The sequence below is a fragment of the Panthera onca genome, chromosome D4 (assembly GCF_046562875.1).
Source record: "Panthera onca isolate mPanOnc1 chromosome D4, mPanOnc1 haplotype 2, whole genome shotgun sequence".
NCBI lineage: Eukaryota > Metazoa > Chordata > Mammalia > Carnivora > Felidae > Panthera > Panthera onca.
In genome coordinates this window covers 77383426-77403734 of record NC_138351.1, presented here as the reverse complement: position 1 = coordinate 77403734, position 20309 = coordinate 77383426, and the positions used below count along the sequence as shown (strand labels likewise).

The window sequence follows — 20309 nt, the reverse complement described above, 5'->3', positions numbered from 1 at the left end:
TCAGGCCATCATGGCGTCTGGCTGGCTACCACACCGCTGCACTTGCCTCTCTCTCTACCTCTACATGTGTTCGCCATCCTCTCATTAGGAACTATTGTCAAAGGGACTTATTTTGAACATACCAGTTTTCTGTTTAAAACCTTTCGGGGAATAACTTCTGCCATTAGGATGCAATCCGAGCTCCTTGATGTGACTGACAGTGACCTTACCTCTCTGGCCTCATCTTCTCTTTGCACGCTCCCTTGGAGCCACATCGAACTGTCAGTTGCTCAAGCACCATGCTCTTTCTGGCTTTGGGTCCTTGCACATGCCTCTCCTCCTACCCAGGCAATCTTTCTTATCCTAAATCTCTTGAGTAACCCTACCCTGATTCTACCCTCTTTGCTAATTCCTACTCATTCTTAAGGTGTCTGTGTATATAGTGTCTCTTTCAGGAAGCCTGCCTTGATTCCCGATGGATGACAGGACCCTTCTTGGTGCTCCTCTAGCATTCTGTACTGTCCTATCGCAAAAGTATTGCAGTTTTGGGAATGCCTGGCTATGTGTCCTCCCAAGCTATGAATTCCTTGAATCATGGATTGTGTCTGACTTTTCACCACCATATCTCAAGGGCTGGGGGCGATGCCTGCAACATGGTGTGTGTTGAATGCACAAGTGAGGAGGCCAACAGATACATCTATACTGACACCTGTGGCTTCTCCATCATTATGGGTCAGGGAGGGAGCTCCAGGGACTCAGGGTGGCCAGGCCCAGTCCTCCAGGGGCCAGGGATGGGCCGAGCCCTAACCTCAGCCCCATTGCCCACCCTATAGCAGCAGCTGAGGCGACGCAGGAGACAGTGGAGTCCCTGATGCAGAAGTTCAAGGAGAGTTTCCGCGCTAACACGCCCATCGAGATCGGTCAGCTGCAGCCAGCCCCGCGCAGGGCCTCAGCAGGGAGGCGGAAGCGGAGGAGCAAGTCTCGAGGTAGGCCCTTCCAGCACCTCTTGCCAGGATGTCAGCGGGCTGTCCCCAGGTTCTGCGGGTCCAGGAAGAGCTGTGCCCCCTTCCCTTGCTTCCCTGGACTCATAGAATCGTGCCACCTTCTCCCTGATCAGTCATCTCAGTGGAGGCTTGAAGGCAGCAGACCTGTGCCTCTGGGTGTGGAGCCAGTGTCTCTTAGCTCCGGCTGGTACAAAAGACCAGCCATCTTTTGTACAGGCTGAGAAGATTAGCAACAGTCTATGGAAAGTGCCTAACACGGGACCTGACGAGCACAGTCGATGCTCTTTAAATTGTAGCTGGTGTCACTTTGGAGGGTGTAAGGGAGGCAGATGTTCTCGTGGAAGGCAGTCCTCAAGCTTGGGTCCCAGAATGGGTTTTGGAGTCACTCTTCAAAATAGTATAGAATCATGGTCAGGCGTAGGAGCGCTGTAAACCAGACAGAATCAAAATGAAATTTTGGCTCTGCTGTTAACTAACCACGTCACCTTGGGCAGGTGGCTCTGTTTCTCCAAGGCCCTCTTATCACAGGGTTGTTACGCTTTCTTAGCGTAGCACCCAGCCCAACATGCAAGAAAAAGTAGATCTTTCCCTCCTCCTCCTCCTCCTTTCCCCATTCTCTCCTCCTCCTCTTCTTCCTCCTCTTCCTCCTCCTTCTCATCATCATCATCACCGTCACCATCACCTTTTTCTTTCTCTGGTCATCTCTGTGACTTTGTAAATGGGATGAACCCCCTTATCATTGCCTGACATCCAAACTTCTTCCCTTAAGTCCACTCCATAACCTCCAGCTCCTCTCTGATTCTGGTCTCTCACATCTCTAGTTCCTGTGAACATGGTTCTGATGATGTCACTCTTCTCCCAGAGCTCCATTGGATGTCTGGTGCCCTCGGGAGTGTACAGGCTTGTGAAGGTGACATTCAGGGCCACTGCAGAGCTCTTGTCTCTCTGCTGTCTCACCTAAATCTGTGGGTTCCACTTCCATGTTCCTTTCCATGGCATTCTCTCTGTCTGAAATGACCTAACTGGACCCTATAAGCAATTGTTGTCATTTATTGATACTTACTCCAGGCAGCAGGCTAAATACTAAATGCCTCTTATTTGATTCTCACCAATCTTGTGAAGGAGATACAGGGTGATTCCCATTTTACAGATGACATCCCCAAGGCACAGGAAGCTACAGTAACTTGCCCAAAGGGATGCCCTAGTAAAGGAAGAGCCAGGAAGAAATAACCCAGCTGGGTTACAAACTTTTTAACTAAACCACTGTGTTTTATTTTATTTTATTCTATTTTATTTTGAGAGACAGAAAGAGAGAGAATGGGGGAGAGGGGCAGAGGGAGAGAAAGAAAAAAATCTTAAGCAGGCTCCATGTTCAACGCTGAGCTTGATTCCACAACCCTGGGATCATGACCTGAGCTGAAATCAAGAGTCGGACACTCAGGGGCGCCTGGGTGGCTCAGTAGGTTAAGCATCCAACTTCGGCTCAGGTCATGATCTCACAGTTCATGGGTTCGAGCCCCGTGTCGGGCTCTGTGCTGACAGCTCAGGTCCTGGATTCTGTTTCGGTTTCTGTGTCTTCCTCTCTCTCTGCCCCTCCCCGTCTGTCTCTCTCTCTCTCTCTCTCTCTCTCTCTCTCAGAAATAAATAAACATTAAAAAAATTAAAAAAAAAAAAAAGAGTCGGACACTCAACTAACTGAGCCACCCAGGCGCTCCTAAACCACTGTGCTCTGAGCTAGTGAGGTCCTACCTGTTTTCCCAAACTTAGCTTGCATGGCACTCTGTGAAGGTATCACTGCCTGTTAGTCAGAATTCACTCTGAATTCTTACATGTGTGAGTTCTCCCATATCTTTCCATATGTGTTAAGTGCCGAGTTCATTTTTGTGTAATATAATTTGCTCATCCGGCTCTCTCCTTAGCTAGACGGAGAATTCCTTGACGGCTGGAACTGTCTCACTGTTTGAATCGTCTTTGCATTTGTGGGCCTCAATCAGTGGCTGCATGCATGGTAGACATTGCTTTTTGTTGAGACAATGCCTCGGTCTTTGTCCTGTGAAATCCTGAATCCTATAAAAAAAAAAAAAAACAACCAAGATCGGCACATTAACCTGAGGTCATAAATCGAGGCAGAAGTTGATAATGGCGTTCCTTTCTGGAATTCACATGGTAAACCCCAGGTTGAGCCAATGCATAAGATAAGTAAGTTGCTTTGAGGTCAGCAGTGTCCAGTACTAATTCCGGCCCAGTGAACTTCCACTGTGCGTGGCTTTCAAAGAATCACTGGATGTCCCTGAGTCTCAGTCTCCTCTTCTGCACGATGGGGTATCAATCCCTGCACCAGAGATCACTGTGAAGGTCTGATGAGATGGTGAATGTAGACACGGGGGAACGCTCAGCCAATGTGTGTCAGGAGCTGAATAGAATTCCATCTTGTGTTTGTTCTTTCTTACGTTTGTTCAGTGTCCCTGGTAGTTTCATTCAGCTTACTTATCCATCTGTTTTTCTTCCCCCACTCACCAAGAATTCCCCTCTGAGACCCTCCCTGCAAATCCAGCCCCTGTGAGTACAAGTGGCTCCTAGTTCATAACCTCCGCCCTTCTCACCGCCAGTCCGAATTCATTTCCTTAGTGTCATGTCCTGAACATGTGTTTTACCACTGAATTCTTTCCCTCACCCCCTAAATCCCTCTTACGCACCGTAACTGTCTTAATGAGGCCTCTATTTTGGGCATTTGCACCGTTTCTAATAATTCTGCATTAAACAATGCCATAAACCATGTCACGTGGAAGGGTTTTTTTTTGGGGGGGGAGGGTAGTCATCAAATTTAGTCTTCATTTTGGAATTTGTTTCCCCCCCTTAGAGTAGAATTTCAGAATTTTACTGTTAATGAAAACCTGTTGTTTGACTTAGATGATGATTGGATATCAAGTTATTTTGATTTGCAAGTCAAATTGGGCCTAGGAGCAACCAAAGGAATGGGAAAAGATATTTGCAAATGACATATCAGACAAAGGGCTAGTATCCAAAATCTGTAAAGAACTCACCAAACTCCACACCCGAAAAACAAATAATCCAGTGAAGAAATGGGCAGAGGACATGCATAGACACTTCTCTAAAGAAGACATCCAGATGGCCAACAGGCACATGAAAAGGTGCTCAATGTCACTCCTCATCAGAGAAATACAAATCAAACCACGCTGAGATATCACCTCCTGCTGGTCAGAGTGGCTAAAATGAACAAATCAGGAGACTGTAGATGCTGGAGAGGATGTGGAGAAACGGGCAGCCTCTTGCACTGTTGGTGGGAATGCAAACTGGTGCAGCCACTCTGGAAAACAGTGTGGAGGTTCCTCAAAAAATTAAAAATAGATCTACCCTATGACCCAGCAATAGCACTGCTAGGAATTTACCCAAGGGATACAGGAGTACTGATGCATAGGGGCACTTGTACCCCAATGTTTACAGCAGCACTTTCAACAATAGCCAAATTATGGAAAAAGCCTAAATGTCCATCAACTGGTGAGTGGATAAAGAAATTGTGGTTTATATACACAATGGAATACTACTTGTCAATGAGAAAGAATGAAATATGGCCTTTTGTAGCAACGTGGATGGAACTGGAGAGTGTTATGCTAAGTGAAATAAGTCATACAGAGAAAAACAGATACCATATGTTTTCATTCTTATGTGGATCCTGAGAAACTTAACAGAAGACCATGGGGGAGGGGAAGGGAAAAAAAAGTTAGGGAGAGAGCCAAACCATAAGAGACTCTTAAAAACTGAGAATAAACTGAGGGTTGATGGGGGTGGGAGGGAGGGGAGGGTGGGTGATGGGCATGGAGGAGGGCATCTGTTGGGATGAGCACTGGGTGTTGTATGGAAACCAATTTGACGATAAATTTCATATTAAAAAAACAAAAACAAACTGGGCCTAAGAGAATTACTGCATTGTTTTTTCCCTAAATGTATCTCAAATCTGTGACCACTGCCATCTCTCACCTCCTGCTTGCAACTGTACCCTCCTCGAGATTCAGTCTCCCCAAAGTAGCCAGACTAATCTTTTTAGAAATATAAACCAGATAAGGTCACTTTCTGATTAAAATCGTTCAGTGGTTTCCTGGGGGCACCTGGGTGGCTCAGTCAGTTGAATGTCTTGACTCTTTATCTCAGCTCAGGTCATGATCCTAGGTCACGGGATCAAGCCCCGCATCAGGCTTCACGCTGAATATGGAGCCTGCTTAAGATTCTGTCTCTCTCCCTCTGCCCCTCTGCCCTGCTTGTGCACATGCTCTCTCTCTTAAAAAAATCATTCAGTGGTTTCCTGTTGTCCTTAAAATACAATCCAAACTATTTGCCAAACTCCTGTTCCATCTGGATCTGGCTGGTGCTTTCTTTACTTGGCATTTCCTCATGGGCCAGCCACACTTCCTTCATTTTGCAGAAGCACAGCAAACGGTTCCCCACTTTGGAATCTGAGAACTTGCTGTCTCTTCCCCTTGCTGTGTCTCTTTACACCCCCCAGCTGTTCTCCCACCTTTCAGCTCTCAGCTCAGATGTGAGCGCCTCACAACTGTCTTCCATGACCACCGAGTCTCATGCTTTCTATCCCAAGACCAGCTACAAAACCCTTTTTTATTTGTTCCATAATGTTGTGGTCTAAAATTATTTCTGTTTGTTTGCTCATCTACTATCTTCCTCTCAAAAAAATGTGTTTCATATTCCTGAACCTAATACAGAGAAAGTGTTTAATAAATATTTGTTGAATGAATGAGTGCATTCACCTTAAAGATCATTCAAAAGTGGCTCAGTTTCCTAACTTTCAAGTTGGTGATGTGAGAGGGATCCAGGATAAACCGAAGCCTCTTGATACAGACCTCCAGAGAATCTTGTTTCCTCTAGAGATAGACTCACTGATGGATGGTACATTAACTGTGCTCAAGTGGATGCTGTTAAGGCAATTTTCAAAATGGCTTAATAACATTGTGCTTGAGATTTTACTGCCACTGTTGGGTAAGGTTTTTTTGCAAGAGAGAATAAGGATAGTATGAGTCAGCCCTGTACTTCCCAGCTCATGTGCTTACCACCATGGGTCCTCACGATTTTCTTGGACAGAAGAACTCCGTGGCCAATAAAAGTTTTAGAAATTCTGCATACTCCTTCTGCCTCTTGGAAACTCCCAAATGCATCTTAGACTATTGAAGACCCCCAGATGGGGGCACCAGGGTGGCTCAGTCGGTTAAGCGTCTGACTTTGGCTCGGGTCATGATCTCGCGGGTTCGTGAGTTCAAGCCTCACATCAGGCTCTGTGCTGACAGCTCAGAGCCTGGAGCCTGCTTCAGATTCTGTGTCTCCCTCTCTCTCTCTGCCCCTCCCCTGCTCGTGCTCTCTCTCTCTCTTTCTCTCTCTGTCTGTCTCAAAAATAAACACTAAAAAAAATCATAATAATAATAATTTAAAAAAATAAATACCCCAGGATGTCCTGTAGTACAGAAAGCTGAGCTTCTTTGTTTAGTTCAACAGCTGCGCAACCTTCTTGACCACAGACTGTTTTTCCCCTTGGAACATTTATTAAAATCCTGAGGAACAGAAATGGCCAGAGAAACGCAACTGGAATTGCTCTGTTAGCCTTCACTAACCATCAGAAGCCCCCAGATACAGTATGAGGGTCTGAATCCTCAGTCTTTCACTGTCTGTCTCTTCCCCCTGTCCCTGAGGTGGCGTCGGGCTTGCTGGCCCAGAGTGGGAGCGCCTGGCCTCTCTCTGCTTCAGTGGGCTTCCTGCCCAGCCCGTGGTGCCCAGCAGTTCACGGCAGACGGGGCAGACGGAACAGACAGTGGAGAACCGGTGTCATGAAATTGAGCACATGGTTAAAAGCAGTTCCAATGTGTTTCTGTGGCTCTGGCTTCTTCCTGAGAGGCCTCGTGGACGCCCAAGTGCATCATCCTTAGGCAGACAGAGGAGGGCAGCGGGGGACTTGACTGCTGCCCTCATGTCTCCGACAGGGTTTTACGAGGCAGCTGTTGGCCACACCGTTCCCTGGTGTCCACAGGAAGTTGGATGCAAATGTGTTGGGACAAAAATGAAGCAGGGAAATACTGCTTTTGATGTCAAGAAGAGCTTCCCGTGGTTCATGACGTTTCGATAGTGGTTTAAAGGTGGGATTCTTGTAGTTGATATTGCATTAACCACTGTTGGCTGGCTGACTGATCTTAAGCAAACGAAGAAGCTCTTTTAGTCTCAGTTTTCCCATCTGTAAAGTAGTAGTAATAATACGAATGTTATATGTGGGTTTTGAGATAAAACTGCAAACTGTGTAGCCCAGTGCCTGGCATTTGGGTGACTATCGTAAAGAGTAGCTGATGTTATCACTGTCATCTGTGTTGTCCTCATTTCACCTCCTGAGGCTCCCAGACCCACCCCATGCTCACTGCGCCACTGCCTGTGACCTGGTTGAGGTGTCATTGCTGCTTGTGCAGACTCCTGCAACAGCTCCTTCATCCACAAATCCATCTTCCACCCTGGAGGCTGGAGGGATCATTTTTTTTTTTTAATGTTTATTCCTTTTTGAGAGAGAGAGAGAGAGAGAGAGAGAGAGACAGAATGCGAGCAGGGGAGGGGCAGAGAGAGAGGGAGACACAGAATCCAAAGCAGACTCCAGGCTCTGAAACATCAGCACAGAGCCGGACATGGGGCCCGAACTCACGAACTGCAAGATCATGACCTGAGCTGAAGTCGAACACTTAACTGACTGAGCCACCCAGGTACTCCCGGAGCGATCTTTTGAAAACACACTAAATCTCCCCATGTCACTCTCCTGACTACAACATTTTCCTGATAGTCTGTCACTTGCACCGGGGGCATCTCAAGATTTTGCAGTGAAGTCTTCCCAAAGGCAGGTGAGAATCAACACACGCCCAGAAAGCCTATGGCTATGCTCAAAAGACATTGGTCATAAGCCCCAAATTCCAGGTTCCACCTAAAAAAAAAATCCATGACATTCTATTTCATAATATTCCCATGCTTATTTTAGTTTAAATGATGCTACATTATTTTTTTAGGTTAAATTATTTAGCATTTTCTCAAGCTTTTAGGAAATAGTGATGTCCCAGGAAGAACACTTACACTGATTATGCTCGTATGATAAGGGTACCATCTTCAAAGGTTTTCTGTAGGATCAAATGAGACAATGCCTGTAAAGCACTGAGCACAGAGCCTAGCAAACGGTGCACGTTGAACACGTGTGCCCCATTGTTTTATTATTTATTATTTTTTAAGTTTATTTATTTATTTTGAGACAGACAGAGGGTGGGGCAGGGACAGAGAGAGAGAGGAAAGAGATTGGATCCCAAGCAGGCTCCATGCTGCCAACACAGGGCCAGATGTGGGCTCGAACCCACAAAGCCGTGAGATCATGACCTGAGCCGAAACTGAGAATCGGATGCTTAACCAACTGAGCCCCTATTAGTTATTATTTTATCACTGTTTTATCACATTATTTTATCATTGTTTTATTATTATTATTATTTATGCCACTGCCCTTACCCATTAGGGAGGGGTACATTTACTCACTTTTATTTTTTATTTTTTTAGTATCTTTTAAAAGTTTATTTGAGAGGGAGTGCGAGCACACATGAGTGAGTCAGGAAGGGGCAAAGAAAAAGGGAGAGAGAGAATCCCAAGCAGGCTCTGCACTGTCAGCATGGAGCCTGATGCGGGCCTCGAACTCAGAAAACCATGAGATCATGACGTGAGCTGAAACCAAGAGTTGAAGGCTAAACCGACTGAGTCACCCAGGCACCTCATTTACTCAGTTTTAGAAGCAAAAATCTATAGGATGAAGGGAACATTTCCAAGAGGGTAAAAAAATTGCTATAGCTTGCCACACAAGACGTCTTGATAGCCTGACTCCAGCCTGCCCCTTAGTTCCCCCCAAATCCCAAGCCTCTGCATTCTGTGGTCTCGTGCACACCAGCCATCTTTCCCTTTACCCAACCTGCCTTCCTTTCCAAGTCTGTGTACGGACCTGGTTCTGCCTAAAAGACCCTGCTCCCCACTCCCCCCCCCCCCCCGCCTGCTCCAAGCAGCAAATTGCTAGTCATTTTTCGGAATTCAGTTTCACATCTTCTCTATGAAGACCACACGCCCGGCCTGCCCTCATTCCTTACCTCTTTTCTCCTCCTTACCTATTTTCTCCTTACCTCTGCTGAATGAGCCACTCCTTTTGTCTGGGCACATGCAGCCTGGTTCTGCTTTCTGTCTCAGCCCTTATCACAATCCATTGTAAGTACGTGTGGACACATCTGTCTCCCTCCCCCGCTCTGACAGTCCCATGATGGGAAGAACAGTGATTTATGTCTCTCTGTAGCTCCAATGCAGAACAGAACCGGCATAGAATAGCAATCGGCTAAATGGTGGATGTGTGGATGGATGGATGGATGGATGGATGGATGGATGGATGGATGGGTAAAGCAGACTGCTGGGAGCATCATGGAATACAAATGTTTCATGAGATGTGGTACAACTAGCATATTCTCCTGAGTATGTTCTAAGTTTTGTGCTCATCACATATTATCTCATTTAAGAGCTTCCCCAGATCCCATATGGTAAGGACTATAATTATCCACATTCTACCAAAGAGGAAGTTCCAACTTAGGTTCAGTGACTTGCCCAAGTTTGTCCAGCTAGCAGGTTGTGGAACTGCGACCTCAGAGTCTAGATGGAGCCCACAGAGCAGTTCCCAGATGACTTGGGTTTTGGTCCCAGCTAGTCTGGGTAAGATCTTCAAACTGTGAAATGGTACCAGCCTAGTCTAGGTACTGGAAGAAAGTGGCAGTCGCTCCTCTTGCATCGGGAAGGGTTTCTGCATCACCAGTGCTGCTGAGAGGGTGTTCAGAGGCTAGAAGACTCTGGAAGGTGAGGCACCTCTCTCTCTGAGTCAGGACAAGAGTCAGGACATCCCCCTTCAGACTCCCTCTGGCCTCAGGGAGCCAGGGCCATGTGCTCAGGGACTTGGAGCAAGTACGTATAATTTTTCATTTGGGCAAAATTTGGAAGACTTCACAAAGAAAGTGGCCTTAAGGCATTGTGCTGAAGGAAGAACAGGCTTTTTGTCACGTGGCAATGGGGGCAGGGAGGAAAATCTAGCATGAGAAATGGCACAGAGGTGGAGAAGAAAACAACGGTTTTATCTTCCCCAGATTGCTGGTGTCTGTCCAATCTTCCTTCTGGCCCTGTTAATTATCTCATGGTTTCTAGTGGGACTTCATTTTGATTATACAGTTTCAGAACTTCCTTTGGCCAAAAGGGCAGTGACCTCTATCCAAAACTCCTTGGTAGAAAGGGTAGGCTGATAAGAGGAAAGAGGTTTGGGGAACAAAATGAGAACCAGAGAAATAAAGACTGAACCTGGGGCTTGGCTGTTCCATATTTAAGCATAGCAATGACCCATTAAGGCAGATAATTTAAAGCCATTAATGTTTCTGAATATTTTCCTCCAACTAAGTGAATAATTTATAGCCAGTTACGAATAAACAGAAAAAAATACATTTATTTACATAAGCTGCATTCTGAAGACAGTGTCCTACAGTAAAAGAACCTATCAGGGCTTATCTGTCAGGGAGGATAAAGGAGCCAGAAGCTCTGATAGCCTCTGATCTGTCTTCCTTGTGATATTTGTCATTTATTACCTTTTATTAGAGTAATTTATGGCCACCTCTCTTCTCCCTTAATTAAACTCATGAAGTGCAGTGGCTGTGTCCAGGTCATGCCCGGGCTTCCTTTGACTAGCCTAGTTCCTAACAAATAGCAGGTGCTCAGTTAATGCTTGGCGGATTAATGGACAATTAATCAAATGGGCTGCATGATCTTGGACAAGACCTTCAACCCTCTGGGCCTCAGTGTCCCCATCTAAGAGACTGTGTCTTTGTGGAAACAAGCTTAGGTTTTGAAGTCAGATGGATGTGAATTCATATCCCAGTTCTGCCTCTGACTCGCTCAACTTCGGGAAATGACATTTTATGCTAAATTGGCATTACCTAATCTACAAATTGTATCAGCAGCCACCTCCAAGGGGGCTGGGGGATTAGAGTTAATGCATGTGAAGTGCTCAGCAGGCTGCACTGAACATGGTAAGTACCCAATAAATCTTTGTTGTTAATTTGGAAAGCAAAGGTGATGGGCGAGATCATTTCCACAGGTCTCCTCCAACTTAAATGGCCTTTGGTGATAAATCTGATTGGGAAGTATTGTTGTCTATTGAAAAGTCCAGTATTTAGAGTCAGAAAACTCTGGCTGGAACCCTAGCTCTTAAGTTCAGTTAGAAGCTGCTTAATCTTGTTGGGATTCCATCCCCAGCACCTGGAGATGCGGTGATCCCCACCATGCTTATTTCCCAGGGCCGTTTTGAGAATGTGCTAGGTGTTTGTGGACATGCTCCTGGAAGCACTGCGTGGATTAGCTGCATCCTGAAATCAGAGCCTTGGTACCTTCAAAGACAGGGGATGCCATGCCTATTTGATGGAGCAGCCTTTTCCCTGGGGCTCTGGCTTTCCTTTTCTTGACCTCAGGCCCTTCCCACAAGGACCAGTGCCACCACCAGCCCAGTGATCCCCAGGCCGTGTGGGGCTGAGGTGTGGGAGAGCTGATTTGTAGTCAGAGTGCACAGCTGCCTCCATAAATCTCTGATGTGTCTTTCAGAGAAGTTTGCGTTGCTGAAAGTGTATGTCTCCTCCAGGCGGTTTTCCTTGTCTGTCTGAAATATGTCATGGGGCTCTCAGTCAATTCTGCCTGGCCTGGCAGCGTGGAGAGGTGATCACAAGTGGCCTTTGCAGTGGCTGTGAGCCAGGTGCTGGTGTGGCCTGAGGTCACAGCTCTAGGATATTTCTTCCATCAGAATGGCTCAAATACTGTGTCAGAGTTGTGGCATAATAAAACACCCCAGAATCCTATGACTTAGGACAGTCACCATTTCTTTGGCTTTTAATCCAAGTTGAGCATTTGCACTGGGCTCAACTGGGCAGTTCTGGTCTTGGAGGGGTAGGCGAAGCTGACCTCAGTCATGTACCTGTGGTCAGCCAGCTATCCAAGGCTGGTTCAAATAGCGAAGGGTTCTCAAAACAACAAGAATAGGAGCTGCAAGGTTTTTTGTTTTTGTTTTTGTTTTGTTTTTTGAGTCCCAAGCCTGGAAGGCACATATCACTTCTGTTACATTCTGTTGCTCAAAACAAGTCAGGGGATCACCTTAGATTCAAGGGGTGGGGAAATAAGAGTTCACCTCTTGAAGGACAAATGGACAAAATGTTGGGCTGCTTTTTACAACCTACAGGTATGGCGATTTTATTAAGCCTCAGTCTTATGTTAAAGCCTGGATTGATCTGCACAACTCCATGAGGGAAGCCTCATTATTCCTAACTTGCTGATGGAAAAATGGAGGCTCAGATCTATGAAGGAACTTTTATTATGTGATACATCTAGTTCAGATGACCAGATCCCAGATTCAAATCCATTTGTAGCTGATCAAAAGACCATATGTATTTTTTATGCCTCTGCGTAAACAGTACTAAAGAGGTTTGGATCTCAAGTCGTTGTCTGATCCGGCCTGGCTTATGATATATGGAAGACTGTTGATCTTGGACCCTGGCTTCATCCTTGCAGGGGCCTATGGTCGAATGCAGGATCAGCACATTTTTCCAGTAAGGGGCTAGATGGGAAATATTTTAGGCTTTACTGACCAAGAGGCAAACTTGAAGATATTATACAGGTGCTTACTTGCACAATGAGAGACAATTTTCCACACATTTGACAAAATTCATAGTATAATAATAATAAGTACGATTTTTTTTTTTGTAATAGCGTTCTACTAATCAAAAGAATGGAATGCATTTATGGATACTAAAATGTGAATTTTGTATGATTCCCACATCTTAACACATTCTTCTTTTGGTTTGTTTTAACCACTTAAAGATGTCAACACCATTGTTAGCTCCTGGACCACACAAAAACAGGCAGTGGATTAGATCTGACCTGCAATCCTGGTGTGAGGCAGCATCTCAGATGTGGACGCAGAGAATCCTACATTTAAGCCCTGCTGCTGACCATCTAATTGCTGGGTGACTGTAGGTGAATCCAGATGCCTCAGAGGCGTCATTGCTCCAGGCTTGCAGGCACACAGTGGGGGGATTTCCATTAGAGAACTCCTCTTGTTCTCTTAGTCCATCAGAGATGGAAATGAATTTCAAGGTCATCTGATCCATCCTGCTCATAGATGCGGAAAATGATGGATGGGGAGACCTCATCCGTGCCGCAGAGAAGAATTAGCACACCCAGGAACTGAATTTCGAGTCCCCTGACTTCCAAAATTGTCCAGTTTTCATGCCATTTGAACATGTAAAACCACGTAGGCCATATGACTTGCACCAGGACTGACTGTTGGGGGATTTGGATAAGACACATCGAAGCTGGCAGCTTGTGCCTTTTTCTAACTCAGCTGTGACCAAATGGGTAAATCACTTCAAAGATTATAAAGAGAAGGCTTTCCATTTTCCCACGTTTGAGACAGAGGTGGTTTGTACATCCTGAGGATATGGGGTAGAGCTCACAGGCCAGTAGCAGGAGCTGACCAGCTGTGCTCCAAAGAGGCACCCAGGGAGCAGGCAGGAGAATGTGGCTGAGTAGGTAAGACTCTTTCATCGAGCTCCTGTTCATATCTATACACCGGACTTCAGTATTTGGGCGAAAAATTCGCACTTCCAGAATATTTACTTTTAAAAACAAACAAGTTTTTGTTTATAATGAAGCTCCCATTCCTAAATGAAAAGAAAGCTGGCAAAGAGTGTGGTAAACGGTCAACAGCATGGCACATGGAGCTGACCCTGGCCTTCTTCCTGCCCCATACACGTGTGCGTGCGCATTGAATAAAATACAACTTTTTAAAACATGCATGTTTATCACAGGTCAAGAAAGGGAGCTCCTCAGGGGTAAAGAATGAAAAGGAAACACAAAGCTCCAGCTTTAAATTTAGAAGCCGATGTCGTGAGGGACTCTGGGGTGGGGGGTAGGGTGTGGTGAGATAAAGATAATGAGAAAGAGCAGGAGGACACTGGTTTGCCCCTCTTTTTTTTCCTTCATGATCATTTTTTGGTTTGTTTTCTAAATTCCACGTACGAGTGAAATCATATGGTATTTGTCTTTCTGTGACTAACTCATTTCACTTAGTGTAATACTCTCTAGCTCCATCCATGTTGTCGCAAATGGCAAGGATTCATTCTTTCTCATGGCTGAATAATCCTCTATTGTGTACATACACCGCACCTTCTTTACCCTTCATCAGTCTTTGGACACTTGGGCTGTTTCCATAATTTGGCTTTTACAGATTATGTTGCTATAAATATCGGGTTACATGTATCCTTTTGAATTAGTATTTTTGTATTCTCTGGGCCAATAGTAGTGCCAGTGCTGGATCAATGGGGGATGGGGATTAAGGAGTGCACTTGTGATGAGCATTGGGTGTTATATGGAAGTATTTAATCAGTAAATTCTACACCTGAAACTAATATTACACTAATATGAAACTAATATTATGGTAGCTGGAATTTAAATAAAAATTTTAAGAGCACCTGGGTGGCTCAGTCAGTTAAGCATCCAACTCTTGGTTTTATCTCAGGTCATGATCTTGCAGTTTGTGAGTTTGAGCCCCAAATCAGGCTCTGTGCTGACAGTGCAGAACCTGCTTGGGATTCTCTTTCCCTCTTTCTCTGCCCCTCCCCTGGTCACTCTCTCTGTCTTTCTGAAAATAAATAAATAAACTTAAATTAAAAAATAAATAAATAAAAATTTTAAAAGGAGAGAGACTGAAACATAACAGGGTAGAAACAAGCCCCAAAGCATCAGTAATTACAATAAATATATTTTGCAAAATAAAATTCAGAAATAGATTATATTAAGTAAAATCCAATTGCATGCCATTTACCAGAGATCTTCCTAAAACGTAGAGCCACAGAAAGTTTGACAGTGAAGGGAAAGAAAAATATATACTAGGCAAATACTAATCAAATGGAAGCTTGGGGAGAAGTAGAAATATACAGCAAAATAAACTTTACAACAAGAAACAAAATATTCTTGGGAATAAAGACGGTCATTAATCATAAAAGGTACAGTTCACCAGGAGACAAATGAAATCTGTACTTACATACAGAAATAACCCGGCTTCAAAATATATAAAAAAAAAAAAATTGAGGGAAGTACAATGACAGGTTGACTAATCACATAATCAAAGGGGAATATCTTTACAGAAATTTTCCTATTAGATCAAGTAAGCAAAACCATAATACAGAAAAATTAAACTATACTATTAAAAATATAATCAAATGAACATATATAAAATTCTGCCCCCAAGAATTAGAGTTTAAAGATTTTTCAACAGAAGTATGAAATTCTCTTTATGGGTCTTGACATTTTATGACCTCAGTTTTCTGGCTTTGGCCCAATTTCCTGAAATTTTATTTTACTTTCAATGATGACTCTTGGCAATTTGTGTGGTTTAATTTTTATCCCTCTGAAAGATATTTCTTTCAATCAGAGGTGGAAATAGAGAGAAGCAATCTGTATAATGTACACTGATTTAATTTTGTTTTTTGGGGGGTGGGGGAGTGGAAGGGAGTGTGTGTAGATGAGGTTGTAATGGAAAATTTCTAGAAAAGTGGCTTCTGTCAGGAAAAATTATTTTGTTTCAATCCATGTTCTTCATATGTCTTTTTCAGGCCACAGAAATAGTCCATTGTGTCAGGATATCTTCTGGAAATAGAAAGGCCCTATGTATGGTCTAGTTGAGAAGATAAGGTTCCAGGGAATAGCTATGTTGCCGGCCTCCTTCTGTGCCTATGTCAGCCTGGTTCCCTTGGGAAAGATGTTGGCTGAGAAGGGTCAGTGCGATCCCCTTCAGCAGAATGTTTGCATTTGTAGCAACCTACATAGATTCCAAAAAGGGGAAAGGTCTTGCAGAAATCATGCATTCAGGCAAGACCTAAAAATAACTTGACAAGATCTTGAGAAGTCAAGACTAGGTTATTACACTGATAATTACAGCATCCCAGAATGGCTAGGATCTCTGATAGACTCTGGCCTCATTGTGACTGGATCAACTTCTGTGGCCTCAGTACAGCCAGACGAGTCAGAGCATCATCCCTCCGGCATCTTTCCTGGCATAGAATGAGTCTCTTCCTGGCTGTTCTCTAGTACTGTTGTGCCTGATTCCCATTTTCCAACTCTAGCTCCTTCTGCTACATCCCCGTCCAGGGCCTCCAACCTGACTTTCATTCCTACTTTCAACTGAGTGCCTACCGAGGGTCAGACACCATTCTGGGTTCTGGGATGACAGTAGAAAACCAGACACATGAGGTCCTCACCCCTATGGGGCTCAAGTTATGGAGCAGAAAACAGGTAGGCAGTCAGTCAACCAACCACTACAAATTGTTTTATGAGTGCATTGGAGTAAATGACCTTGGTGTTGACTGCTATTGTTGGCCATGAAGCATGCAGTGAAACCAGACGGGCTTCCTATTCCTTGCCTCGGCTGGAAACCATCACTACCTATGACTGCCCCAGCCAGGATGCCAGTGAGGAAGAACAGGTCCTGAGGTTGTGGTTTGTTTCCTCCCTTGGGACCTAGATCTGCTAGGACACAGCAGCAATAATTGGCCACCTGTTTTGTGCCAGTCACTATTCTAAATGCCTTCAAATATATTGTTGTGACTACCCTTCAATAACACTATTTTGTAAAGGAAATTGATGTTCAGAGACACGAAGTAGCCCAAGCTCACATGGTCAGACAATGCTGGAGCCTGTATGTCCCCTTAGACCTGCTTCCAACACTGCTGTGTCTGTTCCTACATTGTAGCTGTGCCCGTTTGCAGCACCTGTCTCCAAGACTTGTACTCACCTCACCTGCCTGGGGCCTCTGTGTGGGACACACGCAGGCACGCACACACGTGCATGCGAGTGCTACTGAGGTTGGACTGAAATTCAGCAGACATGAAGGCAGCTGCAAAAAAAAGGGCCCTTTCCTGAATCCCCAAATGACCCTGGTGGGATTTACATTCATTTCCTTGCCTAATTATTATTAAGAATATGCCATCTGTGTAAATTAGATTTTTGTAAACTTTTGTGCAATCTGACTTACAGAAATCTAACCTTTAATCTCATTGCTTGATGGGAATGTTGGTTTGATGCACAAGGTCTAATTGTCCCCACCATGTGTTAGAAACCCAAATGTAGATATACATTAAGGTTAAATGATGATATCACAACTTCCTCGGTTTGCATTTTACATTCAATTGAAAACACAAACCCCTCGCCTCATTAATCCTTTGCAATCCAATTTTTCCCCCCTAAATGAAATGATCCTTTTGGGACACATTTATATCCTTTTAACAGCCGCCTGACAGTTCTGCTGATGGAGTTTGTATCCAACTTTGTTACTGGATAGTGACAACTTGCCCTGACGGATATGTGTACATAATTATTCTCTCGCAGTTAGATTTAATTAATGCTTACCCTCATCATGATCTTGCAGCAAGCAAGCTCTCTTTGCAGGAGCAGTTAATGGCAAAAGGATTTCTCCTTTAGCCAAGAGAGGCTCCAAAAGGCTTTGTAAAATTTATACGTTTTTTTTAAGAGGAAAAAAAAATGCATCTGAGCCTATTTCTTCCCTTTCTGTATTAATGCCACCTGTGAATGGATTGGAGGCTACATATGGGGATGGGGTTTTTAAACCTAATTTCAGACTTAAGTATTACTAATAGGAGCGACTGCAGACAGACCCACAAGGAAGATGTATATTTTTTAATAGCTTAGAATCGAGGTATCCTTGCTTTATTTTGTTTATGTCTGCACAAAATATGAATGTGTCTATTTTTCTGGCCAACTGTCTCCCCAAATGCTACCCAGCGTTCAGTAATAAATAGCTGTGTGAGAGAGGAGATATTAAGAAGAAATGACAGGGGAGAGAAAAGGAGTTTGCAGATGAGCTTTAGAAAGAGATTATTAGGAGGTTCATAATAAGGGCAAGGAGTGTGTATTTGTAAAACCCCATTAGATGGGGGTACTTTACAAATAATCTGTCCCAGTCTGTGCTTGTGAAATATTCATGTGCCATTTGCTTTTTTATTACCATCATGGCAGTGTCTTGTGTTTGTAGAGAGCTTTACAGTTTACAACAGACTTTCACATCCATTATCTTAGGTGATCTTTGCAACAGCCCTGTGAGGGCAGGGAAGCATTCCCGGAGGAGAAGACTGAGGCCCAGAGTGGTTGAGTCACTTGCCCGCAGTCACACAGCTAGTAAGTAAAAGAAGCTGGCATGGAAGCCATAGCTTTTAAAGCCAAATCCAGTGGTGCCTTCACTATCTTATGCCGCTTCCCTGTAAGGTTAAAATGCATGTAGAGAAGATTCGAGTGAGTGATTCAAAGAACAGTCCATCTTTGCCTTCCTTTGTCTTGCTCTAAAGTATTGGTGCACTCTCATTTAAAAGTTACCATCTGAGTTGAGAATAATATGATTGTGCTTTAATGATTACATGCAATATTAATGATCATTATTACTGTGTGTTATTAGGGGAGATTTCATCCAGTAAGATCTGAGATGTGGTAAATGTGGCCATTACAAGATAAAAGGAAACACACTCATTCTCCATCATGTCAAACACTGCTTAAATGCCTTGACCTTGAGCCCCAAAGAGGCCTAAAACAAAATATTCTAGAAATTTAGGACTTTGGAATGGGAAATGAGTTCTTGGAAATCATTCCATCCTGCAGATGGGAAAGCTGAGGCCCAGAGAGAGGAAGTGACTTCACCATGAGTTAGTGGCAGATCTGGGTCCAGGACCCTGGCTTATCAATTCCCCATTCAGATGTCTGTCCAGGATGCTCCCACCCGGAGCTGAAAGAGGCCAGGGAAATCTCTGTTTTTGACAAATGAGAAACTGAGGCCTGTATGAGGGATGAGGGTTACCCAAGGTCATACGCTGACCCAGACACAATACGAGGGCCCACCCAGATCTTGGACCCTTAACTGCTGTAAATTCAGTTGAGTTCAACCAGTAATATCTGTGCAAGTGTTATGGGCCAGGTATTGTGCTAACCGAGGTGATTGCATCATAGATGGCCACACAAACATAGACAGGTTTGCTAATAGAGATGGGAGAACATTGGCCTACTCATCCTCTCTTGGCACCGTGGGTAAGGAAAATGGGAAGCTATTTCTCACCGAAGTCCCAAGTCCAGATGTAAACAGGGTGACCTGGGAGAAGAGGGCTGAGGAGAGGTGGAGGGGTGAAGGAAGAGTGGGGAGGGGTGGGGAGGGAGGAATCATAACCCCCCACCACAGTCTCTTTCCTTTCCTTCCCTCCTAATGCTGTTACCCCTCTGTGCCCTGAAAGATGAAAGTTTGAATTGGAAAATAAAAGCCACATGCCGGTAGAAAGCAGTCTCTTATATTTGCTGGCACTTTGCAGTTTACAGAGCACTACCCGTATTTACCAAGGGCTTACTTAGTGCCAAGCACCATGCCTGGTTTTTTTTTCCTTCGGTATTTCTGATTACATCTTCACAACGTCCCCCAAAGTTTTTATTATTATGACTCATTTTCTATGAGAAAATTGAGTCCCCCAAGGTGAAGTCCATTTGCCACAGGTCACATAGCTGGTCAGTGGCAGAGTCTGGATTTGAACGCAGATCTGTAGAACCCCAAAGCCAGGCTCTGAAGTACAACACATACGGCCTCCATCACTGAAGCTGGCTGTGAGAACACAGCATGTTCGAGTCTGGAGTGGTGCCTATAAGGTCGGCCTCTGAGTTCCTGTTGCTCTGGGACAGGGACAGGCAAAGGGTGGTGTCTGAACAGCCAGCATTGCATCCTTGGAGAACTGGCTAAAGATGTAGACTCTTAGACCTTGCCACTCTGTGAGGGAGCCCAGCAATCTGCATTTTAACAGCTTCCTGGTGATTCTGATGGCATGATTGAGAGAGCTAGGGTACTAGGAAAATATTCCCATCCTTGGCTCCTTTGTCGTGTAATTTCAGAGCCAGAGACACCTGCCGGTCACTGATTCCGGCCCCTTTTGGAGCTTTTTACTGCCTGTCTGGTCTCTCTTGTCTTTGATACTCTTCTATTTCACATGGGTAGTCAGGGTCAGCTTAGAAGAGGCGGATGGCTGAAAGCTTTGTAAGCAGGCTCTAGGGAGCTGGGACATGTTTTGTTTGGAGCATTGAGCTATGGCATATGTCTGAACTACTGAAAGTGAAAAGACAAGTTCCATGGCCTTCTGTCTTGGC

General features: G+C 44.6%; 1 protein-coding gene across 4 annotated transcripts in view; it reads left to right on the top strand.

Moving 5' to 3' along the window:
* The window catches only part of ASTN2 (astrotactin 2), an 876482-nt gene that overhangs the window by 260614 nt on the left and 595559 nt on the right, over positions 1 to 20309 (top strand). For 2 of the 4 annotated variants that reach the window (XM_078436554.2, XM_078436552.2), the window contains exon 4: positions 813 to 965. The exons of 1 other annotated variant lie outside the window; for it this stretch is intronic. In XM_078436554.2, the coding sequence (XP_078292680.2) occupies positions 813 to 965 (153 nt within the window). The remainder of the gene's footprint in view (positions 1 to 812; positions 966 to 20309) is intronic. One more of the 4 variants, XM_078436553.2, reaches the window with a different exon arrangement.